The 24,035-nt window shown below is 46.1% G+C and overlaps 1 protein-coding gene across 1 annotated transcript in view; it reads left to right on the top strand.

Annotated features, from left to right (window-relative positions):
- Window positions 1-23,788, top strand: part of LOC140482728 (histamine H2 receptor-like) — a 55,585-nt gene extending 31,797 nt beyond the window's left edge. Inside the window, exons 3-4 of the mRNA XM_072580291.1 lie at window positions 19,743-19,919; window positions 22,422-23,788. Of these exons, the coding sequence (XP_072436392.1) occupies window positions 19,743-19,919; window positions 22,422-23,103 (859 nt within the window). The 3' untranslated portion in view covers window positions 23,104-23,788. The remainder of the gene's footprint in view (window positions 1-19,742; window positions 19,920-22,421) is intronic.
- The last annotated feature ends 247 nt before the right edge of the window (window positions 23,789-24,035 follow it).

The raw sequence follows: 24,035 nt of genomic DNA, 5'->3' as shown, positions 1-24,035 counted from the left end.
TGTACCTCCACAGTGCCGATAGAATGGGAAACCCAGGACTTTGGTGCATGTAAAGCCGCAGTGCTGAAAGGAAAGGAATCCCAGGATTTTGGTGCATGTACATCTGCAGTGACGATAGGAAGGGAGTCCCAGGATTTTGGTGCATGTACATCCACAGTGCCGATAGGAAGGGAGTCCCAGCACTTTGGTGCATGTAAAGCCACAGTGCCGATAGGAAGGGAGTCCCAGGATTTTGGTGCATGTATATCCACAGTGCCGATAGGAAGGGACCCCCAGGTTTTTCCTGCATGTTCACCTGCAGTGCCGATAGGAGGAGCGTACCAGGATTTTGGTGCATGTTCACCTGCAGTGCCAATAGGAGGGGAGTCCCAGGATTTTGGTTCATTTACATCCGCAATGACGATAGGAAGGGAGCCCCAGGATTTTGGTGCCTGTTCACCTGCAGTGCCGATAGGAAGAGAGTCCCAGTATTTTGGTGCATGTTCACCTGTAGTGCCGATAGGAAGGGAGTCCCAGGATTTTTGTGCATATATACCTGGTGTGCTGATAGGAAGGGAGTCCCAGGATTGTGGCACATGTACACCCTGCAGTGCCGATAGGAAGGGAGTCCCAGGCTTTTGGTGCATGTACACCTGCAGTGCCGATAGGAAGGGTGTCCCAGGAATTTGGTGCATGTACATCTGCAATGCTGACAGTAAGGGTGCCAAAGCATTTTGGTGCATATACATCAACAGTGCCGATAGGAAGGGTGTCCCAGGATTTTAGTGCATGCACATCCGCAATGCCTATATGAAGGGAGCCCAGGACTTTGCTGTATGTTCACCTGCAGTGCCGATAGGAAGGGACTCCCAGGATTTTGGTGCATGTTCAGCTGCAGTGCCGATACGAAGGGTATTGGAGGCGAGTCCCAGGATTATGGTGCATGTACAACCGCAGTGCCCAGAGGAAAGGGATCCCAGGATTTTGGTGCATGTTCACCTGCAATGCTAACAGGAAGGGAGTCCCAGGATTTTGGTACATCAAAATCCTGGGACCCCCTTCCTATCGGCACTGCAGGTGAACATGCGCCAAAATCCTGGGGCTCCCTTCGGATAGGCATTGCTGATGTACATGCACCAAAATCCTGGGACTCCCTTCCTATCAGCATTGCGGATGTGCATGCACCAAAATCTTGGGATTCCCTTCCTATCGGCACTGCAGGTGAACATGCACCAAAATCCTGGGACTCTCTTCCTGTCGGCACTGCAGGTGAACATACAGCAAAGTCCTGGGGCTCCCTTCCTATCGGTACTGCAGGTGAACGTGCACCAAAATCCTGGGACCCTTCCTATTGGCACTGCGGATATACATGCTCCAAAATCCTGGGAGTCCCTTCCGATTGGCACTGCGGATGTACATGCACCAAAACCTGAGACTCCCTTGCTATCGGCACTGCAAGTGTACATGCACCAAAATAATAGGACTCCCTTCCTGTCGGCACTACAGGCAAACATGCACCCGAATCCTGGGACACCCTTCCTATCGGCACTGCAAGTGTACATGCACCAAAATCCTGGGGCTCCCTTCCTATCGGTACTGCAGGTGAACATGCACCTAAATCCTGGGACTCCCTTCCTACCGGCACTGCAGGTGTACATGCACCAAATTCCTGGGGCTCCCTTCCTATCGGCACTGCGGATGTACATGCACCCGAACCTGGAACTCCCATCCTATCGGCTCTGCGGATATACATGCATTAAAGTCCTGGGACTCCCTTCCTATCGGCACTGCGGATGTACATGCACCAAAATCCTGGGACTCCCTTCCTATCAACACTGCGGATGTACATGCACCAAAATGCTGGGGCACCCTTCCTATCAGCATTGCGGATGTCCATGCACCAAAACCTGGGACTCCCTTGCTATCGGCACTGCAGGTGTACATGCACCAAAATAATAGGACTCCCTTCCTGTCGGCACTACAGGCGAACATGCACCCGAATCCTGGGACACCCTTCCTATCGCCACTGCAAGTGTACATGCACCAAAATCCTGGGACTCCCTTCCTATCGGCACTGCGGATGTAAATGCACCCGAACCTGGAACTCCCATCCTATCGGCACTGCGGATATACATGCACTAAAATCCTGGGACCCCCTTCCTATCGGCACTGCGGATGTGCATGCACCAAACTCCTGGGGCTCCCTTCCTATCGGTACTGCAGGTGAACATGCACCTAAATCCTGGGGCTCCCTTCCTATCGGTACTGCAGGTGAACATGCACCAAATTCCTGGGGCTCCCTTCCTATCGGCACTGCGGATGTAAATGCACCCGAACCTGGAACTCCCATCCTATCGGCACTGCGGATGTACATGCACTAAAATCCTGGGGCTCCCTTCCTATCGGTACTGCAGGTGAACATGCACCTAAATCCTGGGGCTCCCTTCCTATCGGTACTGCAGGTGAACGTGCACCAAAATCCTGGGAGTCCCTTCTTAACGGCACTGCAGGTGAACATGCATCAAAATCCTGGGGCTGCCTTCGTATCAGCATTGCTGATGTACCTGCACCAAAATCCTGGGACTCTCTTCCTGCCGGCACTGCAGGTGAAAATACAGCAAAGTCCTGGGAATCCCTTCCTATCGGCACTGCGGATGTACATGCACCAAAATCCTGGGACTCCCTTCCTATCAGCATTGCGGATGTACATGCACCAAAACCTGGGACTCCCTTGATATCGGCACTGCAGGTGTTCATGCACTAAAATAATAGGACTCCCTTCCTGTCGGCACTACAGGCAAACATGCACCCGAATCCTGGGACACCCTTCCTATCGGCAAGTGTACATGCACCAAAATCCTGGGACACACTTCCTATCGGCACTGCAGGCGTACATGCACCAAAATCCTGGGGCTCCCTTTCTGTCGGCACTGCAGGCGAACATGCACCTAAATACTGGGACTCCCTTCCTATCGGCACTGCGGATATACATGCTCTAAAATCCTGGGAGTCCCTTCCTATCGGTACTGCAGGTGAACGTGCACATAAATCCTGGGACTCCTTTCCTATAGGAACTGCAGGTGAACATGCATCAAAATCCTGGGGCTCCCTTCCTATCGGTACTGCAGGTGAACATGCACCAAATTCCTGGGGCTCCCTTCCTATCGGCACTGCGGATGTAAATGCACCCGAACCTGGAACTCCCATCCTATCGGCACTGCGGATATACATGCACTAAAATCCTGGGACCCCCTTCCTATCGGCACTGCGGATGTACATGCACCAAAATGCTGGGGCACCCTTCCTATCAGCATTGCGGATGTCCATGCACCAAAATCCTGGGACTCTCTTCCTGTCGGCACTGCAGGTGAACATACAGCAAAGTCCTGGGGCTCCCTTCCTATCGGTACTGCAGGTGAACGTGCACCAAAATCCTGGGAGTCCCTTCTTAACGGCACTGCAGGTGAACATGCATCAAAACCCTGGGGCTGCCTTCGTATCGGCATTGCTGATGTACATGCACCAAAATCCTGGGACTCTCTTCCTGCCGGCACTGCAGGTGAAAATACAGCAAAGTCCTGGGAATCCCTTCCTATCGGCACTGCGGATGTACATGCACCAAAATCCTTGGACTCCCTTCCTATCAGCATTGCGGATGTACATGCACCAAAACCTGGGACTCCCTTGATATCGGCACTGCAGGTGTTCATGCACCAAAATAATAGGACTCCCTTCCTGTCGGCACTACAGGCAAACATGCACCCGAATCCTGGGACACCCTTCCTATCGGCACTGCAAGTGTACATGCACCAAAATCCTGGGACACACTTCCTATCGGCACTGCAGGCGTACATGCACCAAAATCCTGGGGCTCCCTTTCTGTCGGCACTGCAGGCGAACATGCACCTAAATACTGGGACTCCCTTCCTACCGGCACTGCAGGTGTACATGCACCAAAATCCTGGGACCCCCTTCCTATCGGCACTGCGGATGTACATGCACCAAAATCCTGGAGCTCCCTTCCTATCGGCATTGCAGGTGAACATGCACCAAAACCCTGGGGCTCCCTTCATATCGGCACTGCGAATGTACATGCACCAAAATCCTGGGGCTCCCTTCCTATCGGCACTGCAGGTGAACATGCACCAAAACCCTGGGGCTCCCATCGTATCGGCACTGCTGATGAACATGCACAAAATCCTGGGGCTCCCTTCCTATCGGCACTGCGGATGTACATGCACCCGAACCTGGAACTCCCATCCTATCGGCATTGTGGATGTACATGCACCAAAATCCTGTGGCTCCCTTCCTATCGGCACTGCAGGCGTACATGCACCAATATCCTGGGGCTCCCTTCCTATCGGCACTACGGATGTACATGCACCTGATCCTGGAACTCCCTTCCAATTGGCACTGCGGATATACATGCTCCAAAATCCTGGGAGTCCCTTCCTATTGGCACTGCAGGTGACCATGCACCAAAATCCTGGAGCTCCCTTCCTATCGGTTCTGCAGGTGAACATGCACCAAAATCCTAGGAGTCCCTTCCTATCTGAACTACAGGTGAACATGCACCAAAATCCTGGGACTCCCTCCCTGTCAGCACTGCAGGTGAACATGAACCAAAATCCTGGGACTCCCTTCCTATCGGCACTGCAGGAACATGCACCAAAATCCTGGGATTCCCTTCCTATCGGCACTGCAGGTGTACATGCACCAAAATCCTAGCACACCCTTCCTATCGGCACTGCAGCTTTACATGCACCAAAGTCCTGGGACTCCCTTCCTATCGGCACTGCAGGTGTACATGCACCAAAATCCTAGCACACCCTTCCTATCGGCACTGCAGCTTTACATGCACCAAAGTCCTGGGACTCCCTTCCTATCGGCACTGCGGATGTACATGCACCATAATCCAGGGACTCCCTTACTATCAGCACTGCAGATATACATGCACCAAAATCCAGGGACTCCCTTCCTATCGGCATTGTGGATGTACATGCACCAAAATCCTGGGACTCCCTTCCTATCGGCATTGCTGATGTACATGCACCAAAATGCTGGGGCACTCTTCGTATCGGCACTCCGGATGTACATGCACCAAAATGCTGCGGCGCCCTTCCTGTCGGCATTCCAGATGTACATGCACCAAAATGCTGCGGCACCCTTCCTGTCGGCATTCCAGATGTACATGCACCAAATTCCTGGGGCTACCTTCCTATCGGCACTGCAGCTGAACATGCACCAAAGTCCTGGGATTCCCTTCCTATCTGCACTACGGATGTCCATGCACCAAATTCCTGGGACTCCATTCATATCGGCACTGCAGGTTAACATGCACCTAAATCTTGGGACTCCCTTCCTACCGTCACTGCAGATGTACATGCGCTAAAATCCTGGGGCTCCCTTCCTGTCGGCACTGCGGATGTACATGCAGCCGAATCCTGGAACTCCCTTCCTATCGGCACTGCGGATATACGTGCTCCAAAATCCTGGGAATCTCTTCCTATCGGCACTGCAAGTGAACATGCAACAAAATCCTGGGGCTCCCTTCCTATCGGTACTGCAGGTGAACGTGCACGAAAATCCTGGGAGTCCCTTCTTATCGGAACTGCAGGTGAACATGCACCAAAATTCTGGGACTTCCTCTCTGTTGGCACTGCAGGTGAACATGCACCAAAATCCTGGGACTCCCTTCCTGTCAGCACAGCCGGTGAACATGCACCAAAATCCTGGGACTCCCTTCCTATCGGCACTGCAGGTGTACATGCACCAAAATCCTGGGACTCCCTTCCTATCGGCACTGCGGATGTACATGCACCATAATCCTGGGACCCTCTTCCTATCGGCACTACAGGTGAACATGCACCAAAATCCTGGGACTCCCTTCCTATCGGCACTGTGGATGTACATGCACCATAATCCTGGGACACCGTAATCCTGTCACCTGCAGTGCCGATAGGAAGGGAGCCCCAAGAGTTTGGTGCGTGTACATCCTCAATGCTGAAGGTGGTCACAGGATTTTGATGAATGTATATCCGCAATGCCGATAGGAAGGGAGCCCCAGGATTTTGGTGCATGTTCACCTGCAAATCCGATAGGAAGGGAGCTCCATTATTTTCGTGCATGTACACCTGCAGTGCCAATTGGAAGGGGGTCCCAGGATTTTCGTGCATGTACATCCGCAGTGCCGATAGGAAGGGGTCCCAGGATTTTGGTGCATGTACATCCGCAGTGCCAAAAGGAAGGGAGTCCCAGGATATTGGTGCATGTACATCTGCAATGCCGATAGGAAGTGAGCCGCAGGATTTTGGTGCATGTTAAACCGCAATGCCAATAGGAGGTGAGCTGCAGGATTTTGGTGCATGTTAAACCGCAGTGCCGATAGGAAGGGAGCCCCAGGACTTTGGTGCCTATATACCCGGAGAGCCGATAGGAATAGAGTTGCAGGATTTTGATGCATGTACATCCGCAGTGCTGATAGGATGGGAGTCCCAGGATTTTGGTGCACATACATCCGCAGTGCCGATAGAAAGGGAGTCCCAGGATTTTGGTACATGTTCATCCGCAGTGCCAATAGGAAGAGGGTCCCAGGATATTGATGCATATATATCCGCAGTGCCAATAGGAAGGGAGCCCAAGGATTTTGGTGCATGTACATCCGCAATGCTTAATGGCAAGGAGTCCCAGGATTTTGGTGCATGTTCACCTGCAGTGCCGATAGGAAGGGAGCCCCAGGATATTGGTGCATGTTCACCTGCAGTGCCGATAGGAGGGGAGTACCAGGATTTTGGTACACGTTCAGCTGCAGTACCGATAGGAAGGGTTCCCCAGGAATTTGTTGCATTTTCACCTGCAGTGCCGATGGGAAGGGAGTCCCAGGATTTTGGTGCATGTACATCCGCAGTGCTGATCGGAAGTGAGTCCCAAGATTTAGGTGCATGTTCACCTGCAGTGTCGATAGGCAGGGAGACCTAGAATTTTGATGCATGTACAAATGCAATGCCGATAAGAAGGGAGTCCCAGGATTATGGTGCATGTACATCCGTAGTGCCGATAGGAAGGGAGTCCCAGGATTATGGTGCATGTACATCCGTAGTGCGGATAGGAAGGGAGTCCCAGGATATTGGTGCATGTACATCCGCAATGCCGATAGGAAGGGAGTCCCAGGATTATGGTGCATGTACATCCGTAGTGCCGATAGGAAGGGAATCCCAGGATATTGGTGCATGTACATCCGCAATGCCGATAGGAAGGGTTTCCCAGGATTTTGCTCCATGTACATCTGCAATGCCGATAGGAAGGGAGTCCCAGGATATTGGTGCATGTACATCCGCAATGCCGATAGGAAGGGTTTCCCAGGATTTTGCTCCATGTACATCTGCAATGCCGATAGGAAGTGAGCCGCAGGATTTTGGTGCATGTTAAACCGCAATGCCGATAGGAGGTGAGCTGCAGGATTTTGGTGCATGTTAAACCGCAGTGCCGATAGGAAGGGAGCCCCAGGACTTTGGTGCCTATATACCCGGAGAGCCGATAGGAATAGAGTTGCAGGATTTTGATGCATGTACATCCGCAGTGCTGATAGGATGGGAGTCCCAGGATTTTGGTGCACATACATCCGCAGTGCTGATAGGATGGGAGTCCCAGGATTTTGGTGCACATACATCCGCAGTGCCGATAGAAAGGGAGTCCCAGGATTTTGGTACATGTTCATCCGCAGTGCCAATAGGAAGAGGGTCCCAGGATATTGATGCATATATATCCGCAGTGCCAATAGGAAGGGAGCCCAAGGATTTTGGTGCATGTACATCCGCAATGCTTAATGGCAAGGAGTCCCAGGATTTTGGTGCATGTTCACCTGCAGTGCCGATAGGAGGTGAGTACCAGGATTTTGGTGCATGTACATCCTCAGTGCCGATAGGAGGAGAGCCCTAGGGTATTGGTGCATGTTCACCTGCAGTGCCAATAGGAGGGGAGTCCCAGGATTTTGGTGCAAGTACGTCCGCAATGCCGATCGGAAGGGAGACCCAGGACGTTGGTGCATGTACATCCACGTTGCCGATAGGAAGGGAGCCCCAGGATTTTACTGCATGTACATCCGCAGTGCCGATAGGAAGGGGGTCACAGGATTTTGGTGCTTGTACATCCGCAGTGCCGATAGGAAAGGAGTCCCAGGATTTTGGTGCATGTACATCCGCAATGCAGATAGGAAGGGAGCCCCAGGATTTTGGTGCATGTACATCCGCCGTGCCGATAGAAAGGGAGCTCCATTATTTTGGTGCATGTACACCTGCAGTGCCGATAGGAAGGGAATCCCAGGATTTTGACCCAGCGATTGTGAAGGAATGCAATGTAATGATGTGTAGTTTGGAGGGGAGCCTGCGGGTGGTGGTTCTCCCTGGTATCTATTGCCCTTAACTTTCTCGCTTGTATAGGTAGCCAGTTTGTTTGGACTAACAGCGTGGAAGAGAGAAGTCAATGCAGAAGTCACCCTCCAGGAGTGAAGGAGAACAGTTTTGTTCTTTGGGAACAGGAGCATATTTTCTACACCCTACAGCTTTTTCAAACATTGATTTATAATTACATTTGCAGAGTGTGATTATTCTGTACCTTAATTCCTTTTACTTTATCACTGCTCCATATCTGTTGATAACTCCAAGGTAGCAAAAAGTTATTGATGTGGGTCCTAAAATATTCAGTTACATATTCCATTAACATGTGAAGAAGTGCCTCCTGATTGCACTGCTAAACGGCCCAGCACTCATTTTAAGGTGTTGTCTACTGTCCTGAAATCCTCCCCCACCCTCACAGCAGGCATAGCTTCTCTCCATCCAGTCCATCAAATGATTTCATCATTTTAAAGACCTCCATTAAATCAGCACACTATTTTCCAGTCTACTTAACAGAATATAGGCCAATGGGGAAAATGCAGATCCAAGTTCACAGAATAATAGAATTGTTACTGCAGAGGGAGGTCATTCAACTCATTGTGTCTGCACTAGCTCTTCAAAGGAGTGTCATCAGCTGATGCCAATCTGCTGCTTTTCCCCCATACCATTGTACATTATTTCAATCCAAATAATCATCCAATGTCTTCTTACATGCCCCAATTGAAGCTGCCTCCACTACATTTCCAAGCAGTACATTCCAGATGCCAACTACTCACTGTGTGAAAAAGTTTTTCCTTACTTCAGCATTGCTTCTTTTAGCACATCACTTTAAACCTATGCCCTCTCGACCTTATCCCTTTTTCAGACCAGCTAACCGCAGTGGAAAATAGTTCTTTTGTTTCAGTACTTCTCAACCTTGTTATTACAGAGCATTTATAATTTCAAATGATGCTGTTATGAAACATGGAACTGTGAAAAATGGATGAAAGAAGTCCTTTCATTGTGAAATGTTAGCACAGAATAAGGCAATTTTAACCACAGGAAGGCAAAATGTAAGATTAAAAGCACCCAAGTTCCTGCATAGAATTAATACTCGGTCATGTGCTTAATAATACATCATTTAATACCTTTTTAAAAAAAGAATGCTGAGGCAATAGTCCAGTGGAAATAGAATCAAGAGCTGTGAGGATAAGCATGGACAGTTAAAGTTACTTTTATGCATTGAGAGAACAGCCTAATTAAGAACTGGCTGAAACTGGAACCTTATTTCTGAGTGAGCCTTCATGTTGGGAACACATAAATTCCCAATACAACTTCAAACCAGGTTTGTGCATTGACTGGGGTAAGAAAGTGTCTAACTCTTCAATCTGTGCCAACCTAATATATATTTATAGTTTGCTCAAAGGGAAAGAGACAGCTTTTAAATTCTATGGTTGCGAGCCTTGAGGCCGGCTCATTTTCAAGAGCTGCATTGAGAGAGCAGCCTCATTAAGAACTGGCTGAAACTGGAACCTGTTGTTATTGAGTGAGGTAGGCTCTTCATGTGGAACAAGTATAAGTACTTAACTCCAAGAAATAGAGCGCCTAAGTACAATAGAGTGCAGGAGTTTAGAGATCCTTCTGATGCAGAGGTATTATCCCTACCTCTGTGCCAAGAGGTCTGGTTAAAGTCCCAACTGCTTCCAAGGTGTGCAATAACATCTTTACTATTCCAGGTTAGAGTCCAATAGGTTTATTTTAAATCACAAGCTTTCAGGGCACTGCTCCTTCATCACCTGACTATAACCTGCTGTCATGTGACTTCTGACATTGTCCACCCTAGTCCAAAACTAGCATCTCCAAATCTTTATTATTACAACAGGTTGACTACAAAATACCCAGAGTGAAGGGATGACTCAAGAAAGTTAAGGCATCTCAAGGAGTCCATTGGTTAGAGGGTTTGGTTGATATTTGCTTTCTCAACAAAGCAGCTGGTTGTTTTCAAAGAGAAAATAAGGTCTTCAGTTTGTGTTTGGATCTCCAGTTTGACTTTAATGTCAATATTGACTGGAAAATTCAAATTGGCAAAGATAGCCATGAGGAAGGATTCATCGTGTGTCTGGGGGACAGTTCCCTGAAATAGGATGCTGTGGATCCAACCGCAGGTTATTTGGATCTAGCAATCATGTAATTAGGCAGGTTTAATAAATGATCTCAGAATACAAGATCCTTTAGGGAGCAGTGACCATAACATGGTAGAATTCAGCATTTAAGTTTTGAGAATAGGAAACTAAGGATGGAAACAATTGCGCTAAACTCACAAAAATAGTATCAAAGTTTAGTGATAAATTAGGACTCTGCAAGACTTAAAAACGAACAAAAATGAACAAAAAATAATAAGGGAAACAATAAACTGAGGGAAAGCCAGCAAGTTACATAGAAACTGAATAAGACTAGCGAGACTATATATTCAATAATCTCATTTTTTCTGAGTAACTATTTGCTTAGTTTCATCAGAACCATCCATTTCTACAAATTAATTGGAGGCTGCATACATAGAGGAGGAGGCAATCAGGAGGCAGTTTGAATTCTTGGGAAAATCCTTCAGATTGTGTTGTGACGGGGATTCTGCAGGAGCATCAATCCCACCTCCAATTATTACTGGGATAATGATTGTCAGGTTGTTGGAAAATTCAGGTGAATATGTTTTGGGGGTAATTAATAACATAAAGTGACAGGGCAGAAGATAAAGTTGATAAGCAAGAAAATGCTGTCATGTGATTGCGCAAAGGTGAGTGAGGAGATAACAGGGTGAGGTGTTTAGGACAGAAAAACGTGGCTGAAACTGTTTCCCCAGATTTTAGCTTTCCGAATTTAACCTCTTGAACTTACAAAGTGCACTTAGGCCCTTCCTTTGACTTATCAGCCTCAAGTCATTAGAAAACATAAGTGGCAAAGTGGGTGAGGATTAACAACAAGGTGTTTTTAATTACACTAAGAGAAAAATAAAATACAGATGAAATTTGAAGAGATAAACCTAATTTAAACATCCTTCACAACATGAACTTTAGTGCAAAAGTAACACAATGTGAAAGCTGGAATTCTGAATAATGTAATCTGTCAATGCTATGAATGTATCCACAGCATACCGACTGCAATGGCTGTGCACCATCATCTCAGGAACATTTAGGAATGAGGATGAGATGTTGGCTTTGACCATAATGTGAACAAATTAAAAACCTCAGCGTGAATGATAGTTAAGTCACATTAAACTGCAAGCTGAAATATAGGAGTATAAAGGAACATTAACAAATATTATCGGTCAGAGAAGAGCAGCCAGTAAACAAGGTAAATGTTGGGTTGCTATGCAATAGAATTGTCTGGTACAGGCAGAACATGTGTGAATTTTGAAGTAACTGTGAACAAGGGCTATGTGCAAACCTGAAAAATTCCGTAGTTTTAGTATGTGAGAATACAAGGACTAATATAAGACAGAGGGGGAATGATTCAGTGCCTGAATAAACAAGGGTAATGGCAAGCCAATTGGAAAAATATGGCAAAATCAGAAAAATGAGATTCTTGGCAATCAAAAAAAGGAGTCTGCGACCAAGTTTGGAATGGTGAAATGACAATCTTGCTAGTTTGTGGTGAATGGGTATTTGCATGCCATTATTATCTAATCTTGCCTCATTAATATTTCCTTTCACCCATGCACAGATTCAAACAAGACAGAGACAATTTCCAACATGAATGTCAGTGCAGGTATCTGGTGGCTCCAGTTCACCACTTGCTCCTCCAGCTCTCCATTTTGGGGAGCCACAACATTGCAGGGTACACTCCAAGGGCTGAGATTGCATACAATCCCATCCAAATGTTGGCATCGGACATGTACCAGCCTCACTGCACCATTCGGGCACATATCTAATTCACTTACAATACAGTTCTCCACTTTGGAATAGATGGGCTGCTTTTATTTGTACTGTGTTTAGGGACAAGCACCTCATGGATTGGACCATGGTGCATCTCAGGAAATCTCACTTGCTTGTTACTTACCTTGCATCTACTTGAATGCTCACAGCATCTCTGCCTTCCTTCATTTGTGCTTTACCGCCTCAGTCAGTACTTAAAGGTAAGGAGAAAGTAAGGACTGCAGATGCTGGAGATCAGAGTCAAGAGTGTGGCGCTGCAAAACCACAGTAGGTCAGGAGGCATCAGGAATGAAGAGCTCTTGCCCGTAATGTTGATTTTCTTGCTCCTCGGATGCTGCCTGGCCTGCTGTGCTTTTCTAGCGTCACACTCTCAAGTACTTAAAGATTGACAGTTCTGTCTTACTCTACTCCTTGGTGTGCGCAAAAAGCATGTCATGGTTATCAGCAGTGATCAATCAAGAGGGTAAACAGATTTCTGTTCCCTGTTCCAATAGGAATCCAGCACAACAGGATAACAGTATGTCGAGGGCTGTATCCAATCTCAGTCCAGAGGCTTAGACGTGTCAAATGACTGTGTGGGGTTGTCAAGATCAGGGGTCCAAATCATTCTCTCTCTCTAATAGGCAGAGATGCCTAAAATCCCCTATAGATAAGGCTAACCACCCAGTGCCTACGCAAGAGAGGAGTCTATTTTGTCAGGATTCTAATTTTTCCAACTCCCCTTAACATCCGAAATCTTCCATCCTTCAAAATCTCCTGGTAAACCTCTGAACCTTCTTGAAAGCCCTCTTACAAGTTATGGCACTACTCATGTGACCATTAGCATGGTGGCCAAACAATGGTGAAGATTCAGAGTGACGAAATCTCAGAGCCCTGAAAGATGGCCCTGAGCATTAAGAAAGGGCAAGAGGGAAAAATTGCAGGAATAATAACATAGACCATTCATAAAATATTCAATGTTGCAGAGAAATTCAAGCAGATGTCATTCTTGGAATGTTAGTGAAATAATAATGGCAGTTCAATGAGTTTGACATCCATCATAGGTAAAGTTGTGGAAATCCTTCTTAAAACTAACATTATACATCTGAATATACTTAAAATGATAAAAGTGACTCCATAAAAATGGGTTCACGGTATGTACTTTTTCCATGTAGACTTCAGCAGCTGAAGAATTAGGGACAGTACCACCATTTTAGGGAGACTTAGGATCAGAAATAAATATCAGAAACTCAATCATCTCCTGGATTAACTTAAACCCATTTATGTTTTCTAGATTTAGCTCTGAGGATTTTGTTGGCAGTATCCAGTGTATCGTGTGGAATTTTGAAGTGTTGCAATCAATAAATTCAGTTATGAAATGAACGTACTTTATTCAGCATGGTCACAAATCAAACAGACCTTTAAAAGTGGAGCTAATGTACTTGTGATCCTGTCTTATGTCTTTTGGAAATTCATGCCGAGAGCATTTTGCAACTAATTGAACCATCCCTGAAGAGCCTCTCAGCTATGTCAGCTGGTTTCGAGCATTCTACTGCACGGATAGAATGTGAAGTGTTCGGAAATTGGTTTGTGCTAAGAGCAGTTTTGCCAGCAAATGGAACAAGGGGCACAAATTATCTCTGTATTGCAGTCGGAGTGATTCTGAGGTGTGAACACAATGATGCGCTGAGTTCAGTGCACTTACAATGCTGACAAACTCACCTTACTAACTGTGAGGCCAGCAATCTGCATTTGCTTGGGTTTTCTCTGCACTTATCTAGCCATGCAAAAGAGGTCCTACTGACCACTGACCCTTCCTCATGGTGCAGTAATTCCTGCACACTCCCGCACTTGGTAAACCAAGCAGCTGCCCTGTAGCAATGGGCATCAGGGAGTAATTCTGTCCACAAGATCATAGAAAATGGGAACGGGAGTAGGCTGCTCGATCCATCGAGCCTATTCCGCCATTCAGTATGATCATGGCTACTCCAAAATTCCTTATGTTTAAGTTTTTGCCCTTTCCCCTTAACCCTTAACTCCCCTTATATATACATACACATATACATAAAAAGACTCTGCCTCCCCCTCCACCCCCAGCTTTCTGTGGCAAGGAAGTCAAAGACTCACAACCCTTTGAGGGAAGAAATTCCTCCTCATCTCAGTCTTAAATTGGCAGCCCTTTATTCTGAGACAGTGCCCTCTGGTCATGGACTCTCCCACGAACGGAAACATCCTCTCAGCATTAGCCCTGTCATAACCCTTAAGTATCCTATCTGTTTCAATTAGATAATCTCTCATTCTTCTAACTTCTGGTGAGTAGGGTCCCAATCTGTTTAGCCTTTGTTCATAAGACAGTCCCTCCAAACAGGGGGATCAGCACAGTGAATCTTCTCTGAACTTCGCCCACAACTACACACAATACTCCTGATGTGTCTCACCAGCACCTTGTAGAGTTGCAGTAAGACGTCCCTACTCTTACACTCCAACTCCCTTGAAATAAGGGCCAACATTCCATTAGCCTTCCTGGTTACCTGCTGCGCCTGAATGCTAGCTTTCTGTGTTTCGTGCAGAAGCCCCTCCAAGTCCCTTTCTCCTATAGTTTTCTGCAGTTTTTCACCATTTAAATAATATTTTGTTCTTTTGTACTGCCTTCCAACTTTTCACATTTTTCCACATTAAACTCCATTTGCCAACTTTATGCACATTTACTTAACCCATCAATATCTCACTGTAAATTGTTCACCTCCTTCTTGCATTTCCACCTAATTTACTGTTGTCTGCAAATTCATTCCTTCCTCCAGTTCACTAATATATATCAAATTGAATTGAACTGAATTTATTGTCACGTGTACCGAGGCATACGTGTAGCATATTTGTAATATATATCATAAACAGTTGGGGTCCCAGCTCATGAGTCCCACGAGGGAACTGAACTCAATAAATTGGTACATTTGTGGTCTGGCATCTTTGTAAGAAAATTTAAGAACCATTAAAATTGACTCATTCCTGTTGTGGATCAAGGACCTCCCATCCAATACTCTGGAGTTCTCTCCAGCAGGAAGTGGTTGAGGCCAAAACATTGAACGTTTACAAGAAGGATGGATAAACGATATAGGGAGAAAACAGGAACAGAATCATACAATCCTCCCCAAAGGGAGAAAGCAGGAACAGATAGAGGCCATTTCGCTCATCAAGTCTGCACCAACCCACCCCATCCAGACCCACCCCTCTCCACCCTTCGGAGTAGTGTAGGAAGAATATTATTAAATTGAAGAGGATGCAGAAAATATTAACAAGGACGTTACTGGGGCTGAAGGGTTTGAGTTACAGGGAGAGGCTGGATAAGCTGGGACTTTTTTCCACCGGAGCCTGGGAGGTTGAGAGGTGACCGTATAGAGGTTTATAAAATCATGAGCAGCATAGATAAGGAGAATAGCAAAGATGTTTTCCCCAGGCAAGGAGAGTTCAAAACTAGAGGGTATGTTTTTTTTAAGGTGTGAAGATAAAGATTTAAAAGGGACCTGAGGGACGATGCTTTTATCTGGAGGATGGTTCGTGTGTGAAGGTGGCAGATGCAGTTACAGTTACAACACTGTGGCGGCACGGTGGCACAGTGGTTAGCACTGCTGCCTCACAGCGCCAGACGCCTGGGTTCAATTCCCACCTCAGGCGACTGACTGTGTGGAGTTTGCACATTCTCCCCGTGTCTGCGTGGGTTTCCTCCGGGTGCTCCGGTTTCCTCCCACACTCCAAAGATGTGCAGGTCAGGTGAATTGGCCATGCTAAATTGCCCGTAGTGTTAGGTAAGGGGTAGATGTAGGGGTATGGGTGGTTTGCGCTTCGGCGGGGCGGTGTGGACTTGTTGGCCCGAAGGGCCTGTTTCCACGCTGAAAGTAATCTAATTTAAATGTCATGTAGACCGGTTCATGAAAAGGAAAGGTTAGGAAGGATATGGGCCAAATGCAGCCAAGTGGGACTAGTTTAGTTTGGGAGACCTGGCTGGCCTGGACCAAAGCATCGATTTCTGTGCTGCAAAGCTCTATGACCTCACATTTCCCACGGCTAATCCACTTAGCCTGCGTATCCCTGGACACTATAGGACAATTTAGCATGGCCAATCTACCTGACCTGCACATAGAACATCTTTGGACTGTGGGAGGAAACTGGAGCACGTGGAGGAAACCCACGCAGGCACGGGGAGAATATACAAACTCCTCAGGACAGTTGCCCGAGGCTGGAAACAAATCCCTGGCGCTGTGAGGCAGCTGTGCTAATTGCTTTCAGTTGGATGCTCAGCCATGTTAACAGATTAGTAGAAGAGGTTCAAAGCACCAAATCGCTTACTCCTGCTCATGTTTTCTACATATTTTTATGTTTGTCCTTGTCTGTGGATTTGAAGCAACCTCTGAAGTTGCCAAGCAAACTAGTTGGTTGTCAGGGTAGCTAGGGATGGTGAATAACAACAGGCAAGCTATTGCCACCTGTATTCTGGGAACAGATTATTAAAAAAATTAAAATTCTGTATTGCTGTCTTGTTCTTTCAGCATCCTCTACAAATGTACATTCTTCACATCATGGCTGGTGTTTGAATAATGCAAGCATTAAGTTGTGAACAGCGTGGGTGAGCAGTGAAATGTGTTGATAGATTCTAATAAATACCTGGCAGATCAAATCTTCCTGACACACTTCTGGGCCAGAGGTGGAATGCCTCCAGTCTACTATTTGTTTAACGTATCCATACACTTGGACAAAGCTAAAAGCTAAAGATGCAAATGGGTTGGGAATTTAAATCCAGAACACTGGAACTTGCCTTGAGATTGGGGTGGGGAGGTGTTTATCCAAATGATGCTGACACAGAGAGTCATTGAAGCTTTGGTGCACTGGAAGGAAAGCGAGATAAGCAAATGAGAAGGAATAGAAGGTTAGGTTGATGCACTTAGATAAAGCAGAAAAGGGTTGTGTGATACATAAATGCTGATCTAGACCAGTTGGGCAGAATAATCAGCCGTTTCAGCAGAATCTTTAGTCCATGCATAAAAACAAATTCCATCAGCTCCCTCAAAGACCTGCCAGGAAAGTCTCAGATAATAGAGTGACTTCCATTCTGTCTATCAATGGAAAAAGACAACAGATGTGTGGAAGTGTGAAATAAAAGCAAAAAGTGCCAATTCATAACCAACGGTCACCTTGACCTAAAACGTTAACTCTGTTTCTCTCTGCAGATTGTGGCTGCTCTATTGGGGATTTCCATCGTTTATTTGTTTCTGTATATCAGTTGGGCATTTCTCGCTCATATTATGTATATATTTTCAACGATTCTTGCAAGGGACAGAAAATCGTCACTGAGGCTACAAATGAGCCATTCTGAAAGCTTAATAGTGGGAGAAGTAGAAAAATTGCATGTGTTTTGAATTCAATAGGTGACATGGATTCTTGAAAACGATATGATATTTAATAGATTTTCTGGAACAATGGTGTGTCAATGCACGTCAGGAGCCAAGATCTCACACACACACACACACCATCCTCTCTGGGGTTCCTGCAGTTCCAATACCGTCCTTCCTGCTGTTTTCTTCCTAATTGCTGGAGGTAGATTCCAGGTTTTGACAGCACATCTGAGGGTTACTGCAACAAAGATGCACATAGGTAGAGCTGAACTGAGGGAATGGTAGAGGTTTGGAGACAGAGGCTCAAAGAGTGTCAAGAGTTTTGGGTGATGCATGAGCTGGTGGCAGACACCACCTGCTGAGAGAGGAGTGGGGTTAACAAACACTTCAGGTCACTGACCTTAAGTTCGTTTGAAGCCCGATGTCTTCTCTCTGAGGCACCGTCAGGCCTCCAGGTTGAACATGAAGGTGATGATGGGCCCAAACTGAGCATTAATAAGCATCCAAAACTTCCAACATGACAGGGGAGCTGGGGTACCTTTCAGGATATCCTCCAGACAGTTGTGCCAACCTCTGAACCTGACTGTCCATCAGGTAGTGAAGGCATCTGATTTGGATCCAATTAACTATTGGAAAAGAAGCTTGATTGACAGGCATAGAATAGGCAGTAAGGATCACAGGACTGAATGATTTTGCTTTGGTGTCATAGCCAGTGAAAGAACCTCAACAAATGTATAAGAGCACAGAAACTGGTGCCAATGTCCCCATCTGATAATCTCCCATTTAGAACCCCATTAGGGCGGCACGGTGACTTAGTGGTTAGCACTGCTGCCTCACAGCATTAGGGACTCGGATTCGATTCCAGCCTCGGGCGATGTGTGAAGTTTGCACATTCTCCCCGTGTCTGCACAGGTTTCCTCCAGGTGCTCCGGTTTCCTCCATCAATCCAAAGATGTGCAGGTTAGGTGAATTGGCTGTGTTCAGGAATGTGTAGGTTAGTTGCATTAGTCAGGGTCAAGAGTGTGGTGCTGGAAAAGCACAGCAAGTCAGGCAGCATCCGATGAGCAGGAGAATCGACATTTCAGGCATAAGCCCTTCATCAGGAATTCCTGATGAAGGGCTTATGCCCGAAACGTCGATTTTCCTGCTCCTCGGATGCTGCCTGACCTGCTGTGCTTTTCTAGCACCACACTCTTGACTCTGATCTCCAGCATCTGCAGTCCTCACTTTCTCTTGCATTAGTCAGGGGTAAATATGGGGTAGGGGGAATGGTTGGGTTACTCTTCAGAGCATTGAAGTGGTCTTGTTGGGCCGAAGGACCTGTTTCCACACAGTAGGGATTCTATGGCTCTATCAGTTTCCATCATTTATCACACAATCGAGTGCAAATCTAATCAGCTATACAGAACATATAAGAAAGGTCTTATAGTGCAGTGCTAGTGCCCCTACCTTTGGGCTAGGAGTTCTAGGTTCAAGTCCTCCTGCCCATGAGGTGTGTCATAACCTGTCCGAACAAGGACCAAACATATTAGTGGCTGAAATAGAACAATGGTACATGCAATCCTGTGATAATTCTGTAATTTATGGAATCAGTTTGCATTTCTCAGTGGAATTGCATTAATCAGAGAAGCAAGCCAGTCTGCCCAACTGGTCTAAAGCAGCATTCATATACTGTACAAGCGTCCTCACGCTCTGCCTAAATATATCAAAATCCCCTTCTCATCCTTTGCACATTTGCTTATCTTATTTCCCTTTAAATGGACCTTTGAATGCTTAAATGACTCCCTATATCTGAAAATTCCACATTTCAAACATTGCTGATTAAAGAAATATCTTCCAAATTCCTTATTCCATTTATTAGTGACTCTTCCATTTATTGCCCTTAGTTTTGGATTTTGATACAAACACTTCGACTGCATCTACTTTATTCAATCCCATCAGGAAAAAAAGAGCCATTTTCAGACTTTTACTATTTTAAATGTAGTTCAGTCAAGAAAAATCAAAATGAAATATTATGGAGGCAGAGTTCTTTTAGATACTTGTACTCAAGTGCCACACTGTATCACTGTCAAACCTATGTGTCCCTCCTTTTCCAGTATTATTTATGAAGTAACTGGAGTGTGGATGTTTGGTAGACAGTTCTGCAAAGTCTGGATCTCCTTCGATGTCATGTTCTGCACGGCGTCCATCGTCACTCTGTGTTTCATCAGCTTGGACCGGTACTGCTCAGTCGTCACTCCTTACCACTACCCGAAGAGGATGTCCCGCAAAAGGTCAGTGAAACTCTTTCACTCCCTGCTCAGGCTTTCAGTGAGAAAATTATCGGTGCATTTGGTATTTTTGATCATTCAAATCCTTTCTCTGTAATGATAGTAATCATCATGTTTCATAAGTGCTGATGGTGCCTTCCAATTACTTGTAGAATATCGTGGTTTTGATGTGTATTGTCAAAGACCTGGTGCCTTTGTTAGACACTGCTCTGTCAAAGAGGATGTAGAAATTGCAGTTACTTTTAACTATTGGCATCAATATGGAGCAGTTGCTGTTTTTGTAAATATGAAGCAGGGGTGGAGTGAGACGGTCCTCGCTCCCAGGGTTGTAGAAAGAGAGTCGAAATCACTGAACGTATTGAGATCTGGCAGATTTTAGATCCTTAAGGTCCAGAATTTGCTTCTGAGACTTCTGCCTCCCCGTCTCTGCTCATTTAGGATGCTCTTTAGAATGTAATTCTTTGGCTACACTTGTGGTCAGAGGTCCTGCTATCCCTTTGTATGGTCTGGTGGCAAATTCGATTTGATAACCCTCCTGTGAATCACTTGGGGTTGTTTTACAATTTCAAAGATGCAAATTCATCACAACTCTTTGATGTTGTTGTTGCCGTCGACAGGCTCAGCATCCTTGTGCAGGGAAGCCCGGGATAAATCCTAAATCGCTTCGTCCCTTTCTGATCACATCCCTTACAAAATCTATGCTTTTGGCCTCATCCCTGAACTGACAAGCATAGCTGTTAGGGTGAAGGGTAATCAGGAGGGGAACAAAAGATTTTGTCAAAAAGACAACAGAATCTTAGCCGCGAGTTATGTGTGTAAATTCTCAACAGCCAATTCTCCTCAATTACTGAAGTTCATCCACTGATCCCTTTGCTAAGTGTCATGCTGCACAGAGAGCAGGCTCAGGCCTCAGGAGGCAAATATGGCTGCAATGTGTCACTGTGTCTCAGTTCATGTGACAACAAGTCACAATCAAATCAAAATCAAAAGACCATAAGACATGGGAGCAGAAGTAGGCCATCCAGGCCATTGAGTCTGCTGTGCTGTTCAATGAGATCACGATCCTCAACTTCACTTTCCTGCCTTTTCCCTATAACCTTTGATTCCCTTATTGACTAAAACTCTGTCTTTCTCAGCCCTGAATGTACTTCATGGCCCACACATACCAGCCTTCTGTGGTAAAGAATTCCATAGATTCAGTACTTCCCGAGTAAAGAAATTGCTCTTCGTCTTTGATTATATGTGCGACCTTTATTCCGAGATTATATCCTCTTGTCTTGGACTGTCTCACAAGGGGAAACAACCTTTCTGTCTCTATCCTGTTAAGTCTCCTAAGAATCTTCTACCTTTAAATAAGATCTCTTATTCGTCTACACTCCACAGAGGATAGGCCTAAACCGCTCAATCTATCTTCGTAAAACAAACCATACATCTCTGGAATCAATTTTGTGAACCTACCCTGAACAATACAGCTCCAATACAACTACATCCCTCCTTATGAGGAATTTAAGTAAAGCTGTTATCTAAATATCAGTAGTTGTTGTGATGCTTAGCTGCATGTAATGACTCAAAGATTCGACCTGGTTTTTTAAATTCATGGGTACAAACACAGACAGCCATCTTACTAATTTAATACAGGCCAGGTTTAAATGCTGGGATGTGTAAATATTAAAAGTAAGTAAAGAACTAGAGCTTTTCCTTAGACAGAAGGGGAGTTATGAAAGCATTTATGAGGGAGGGGCATAGGAAGGCCATTCAGCCCAATCAGTCTGTTCTGCCATTCATTGAGATCATAGCTAATCTGATCAACCTCAAATCCACTTGTCTGCATTTTCCTTACAATCCTGGATTTGAATCTGAGGGATTCAGAAGATATGGTGGCTCAGTGGTTAGCACTGCTGCCTCACAGCACCAGGGACCCAGGTTCAATTCCCAGCCTGGGGTGACCGTCTGTGTGGAGTTTGCACATTCTCCCCGTGAGTGCGTGGGTTTCCTCCGGGTGCTCTGGTTTTCCTCCCACGGTCCAAAGATGAATTGGCCATTCTAAATTGCCCATAGTATTAGGTGCATTAGTCAGAGGGAAATGGGTCTGGGTGGGTTACTCTTCGGAGGGTCAGTGTGGACTTGTTGGGCCAAAGGGCCTGTTTCCACACTTTAGGAAATCTAATAATTAGATGCCTCTGAATGAGGATTAGATTGAGGGATGTGGGCAGCTGGTGGCAGGATTGAAAACAACTGAATTTTCTGAAACCTTCCCACACTATCAACAGACCTTTCTGCTTAAATGTTGATTTATTAGAAAAGAAAAACTCTGCAATCCTCTTCAGGTCAAACAGTGGGTAACTACAGAAAAGAGCATTCTCGCGATCCTGCCCATGCCCTTCTACCATTTCTCCCACTGCCCAATGCTCAAACTTTCCCAAGTGCCTCAGTGATGTCCAGCTGCCTTGTCAAGTTTAATAGCATATTCCTGCTGCTAAGAGAAATGTTTTATCATTTTTGCAGATGCATCATAATGGCAGTGACAATTTGGGTCTACTCTTCATTAATATCGTTTCTACCCGTGATGCAAGGATGGAACGAGATACCAGGCGTCAATTTTGATGCAGGGACAGAATGCGTCTTTGTGACCAACTGGGCGTTCGCTATCGTGGCATCTGCCTTGGCATTCTACATCCCCTTCCTGATCATGTGCAGCATGTACTTCTTCATCTACCGGGCATCCCGCCTGAAATCCAGCCGGATTATGGCACAGACTCTGGACCTCCACTACCACCCCAATAGCAAGCGGCCAAATAACCTACAGCTGGAAAACAAAGCCACGCGGACAATGAGCATCATCATTTCGGTTTTTGTCATGTGCTGGCTCCCTTACTTTGTCTTTAATGTCTGGCTAGCAGTCCATGGTGCCGAGTCGACCAGCGATGTTATCACCCATGTCTTTAAAGTCATAACATGGTTGGGCTACTGCAATTCCACCATCAACCCCATGCTTTATGCCTTCCTCAACCGTGACTTCCAGCGGGCACTGAAGAAGCTGCTCATCTGCCGGCGCTGGAGGACACAGGTGGACATTGGTGAGGACATGGTATCCATTGTAACCTTCTCTAAGACAGCCCAGGATGCTGAGTACAATACTAAGGTGACCAACATTCCCAATGGAAACAAAAGCAAATCCAAGCAATAGGTGAGGTCAGGTGGAGAAGGCTCCTGTGATGTGTAAACACTGACCTGAACCAGTTAGACCAAATTTTTTGTTTCTGCACTATACATAACATGGCCTGTCATTTGCCATTAGCTTCGAAGAACTTTGTCCATAGGATCTCTGTGGCCGTCAGTTTCACCTTTTGCTATCATCCTGCCTTCAGCTCAAGAGGATCTCCAGCATTCAGCAGCAGCAATGTCTTCAAGGAGACCAAGCAGCCGATCGCATTGAAGAATTCTCATAGACAGCAAAACAGGAAATAAAAACCACAGAATATTTTTCATGTTTAATAATGTTATAGATGGCAAAATAGAGATTGGGCTCAACACAATGGATTAAAGTAGAAGCTGAAAAATCAGTGTGGTGGGAAGTCCACAGTAGAGGTCACATCCAGAGTGTTCATCACTCCCCTGCCAATAGCTTGGGGAATGTCTAAGATAAGAGCCAATCACCACCCTTGCAGGGTGTTACCTGATGCAGGTGAGGAAGTTACCAGGCAGTAACAGAGAGCAGGAGAAGTAGGCCCAGCACTGTGGATGCAGTTACTGCCTGGAATGGGAAAGGCTGCTGGGTGAGCTTAATGTGTGGGATGAGGTAAGGAATCTCACAACCCAATTCAGACTACTCTCCTACCAAATGTATATTTCAAAAACCTAGCAGCTTTTTGGGTGGCACGGTGGCACAGTGGTTAGCACTGCTGCCTCACAGCACCATGAGACCTGGGTTCAATTCCCACTTCAGGTGACTGACTGTGTGGAGTTTGCACATTCTCCCCGTGTCTGTGTGGGTTTCCTCCCACAGTCCAAAAATGTGCAGGTTAGGTGAATTGCCTATAGTGTTAGGCAAAGGGGTAAATGTGTGGGTGGGTTGTGCTTTGGCGGGTCGGTGTTGGGCTGAAGGGCCTGTTTCCACAC

The sequence above is a fragment of the Chiloscyllium punctatum genome, chromosome 1 (assembly GCF_047496795.1).
Source record: "Chiloscyllium punctatum isolate Juve2018m chromosome 1, sChiPun1.3, whole genome shotgun sequence".
NCBI classification, from domain to species: domain Eukaryota; kingdom Metazoa; phylum Chordata; class Chondrichthyes; order Orectolobiformes; family Hemiscylliidae; genus Chiloscyllium; species Chiloscyllium punctatum.
The sequence above is the reverse complement of the archived record's forward strand: the minus strand, read 5'-3'. Positions and strand labels throughout refer to the sequence as shown.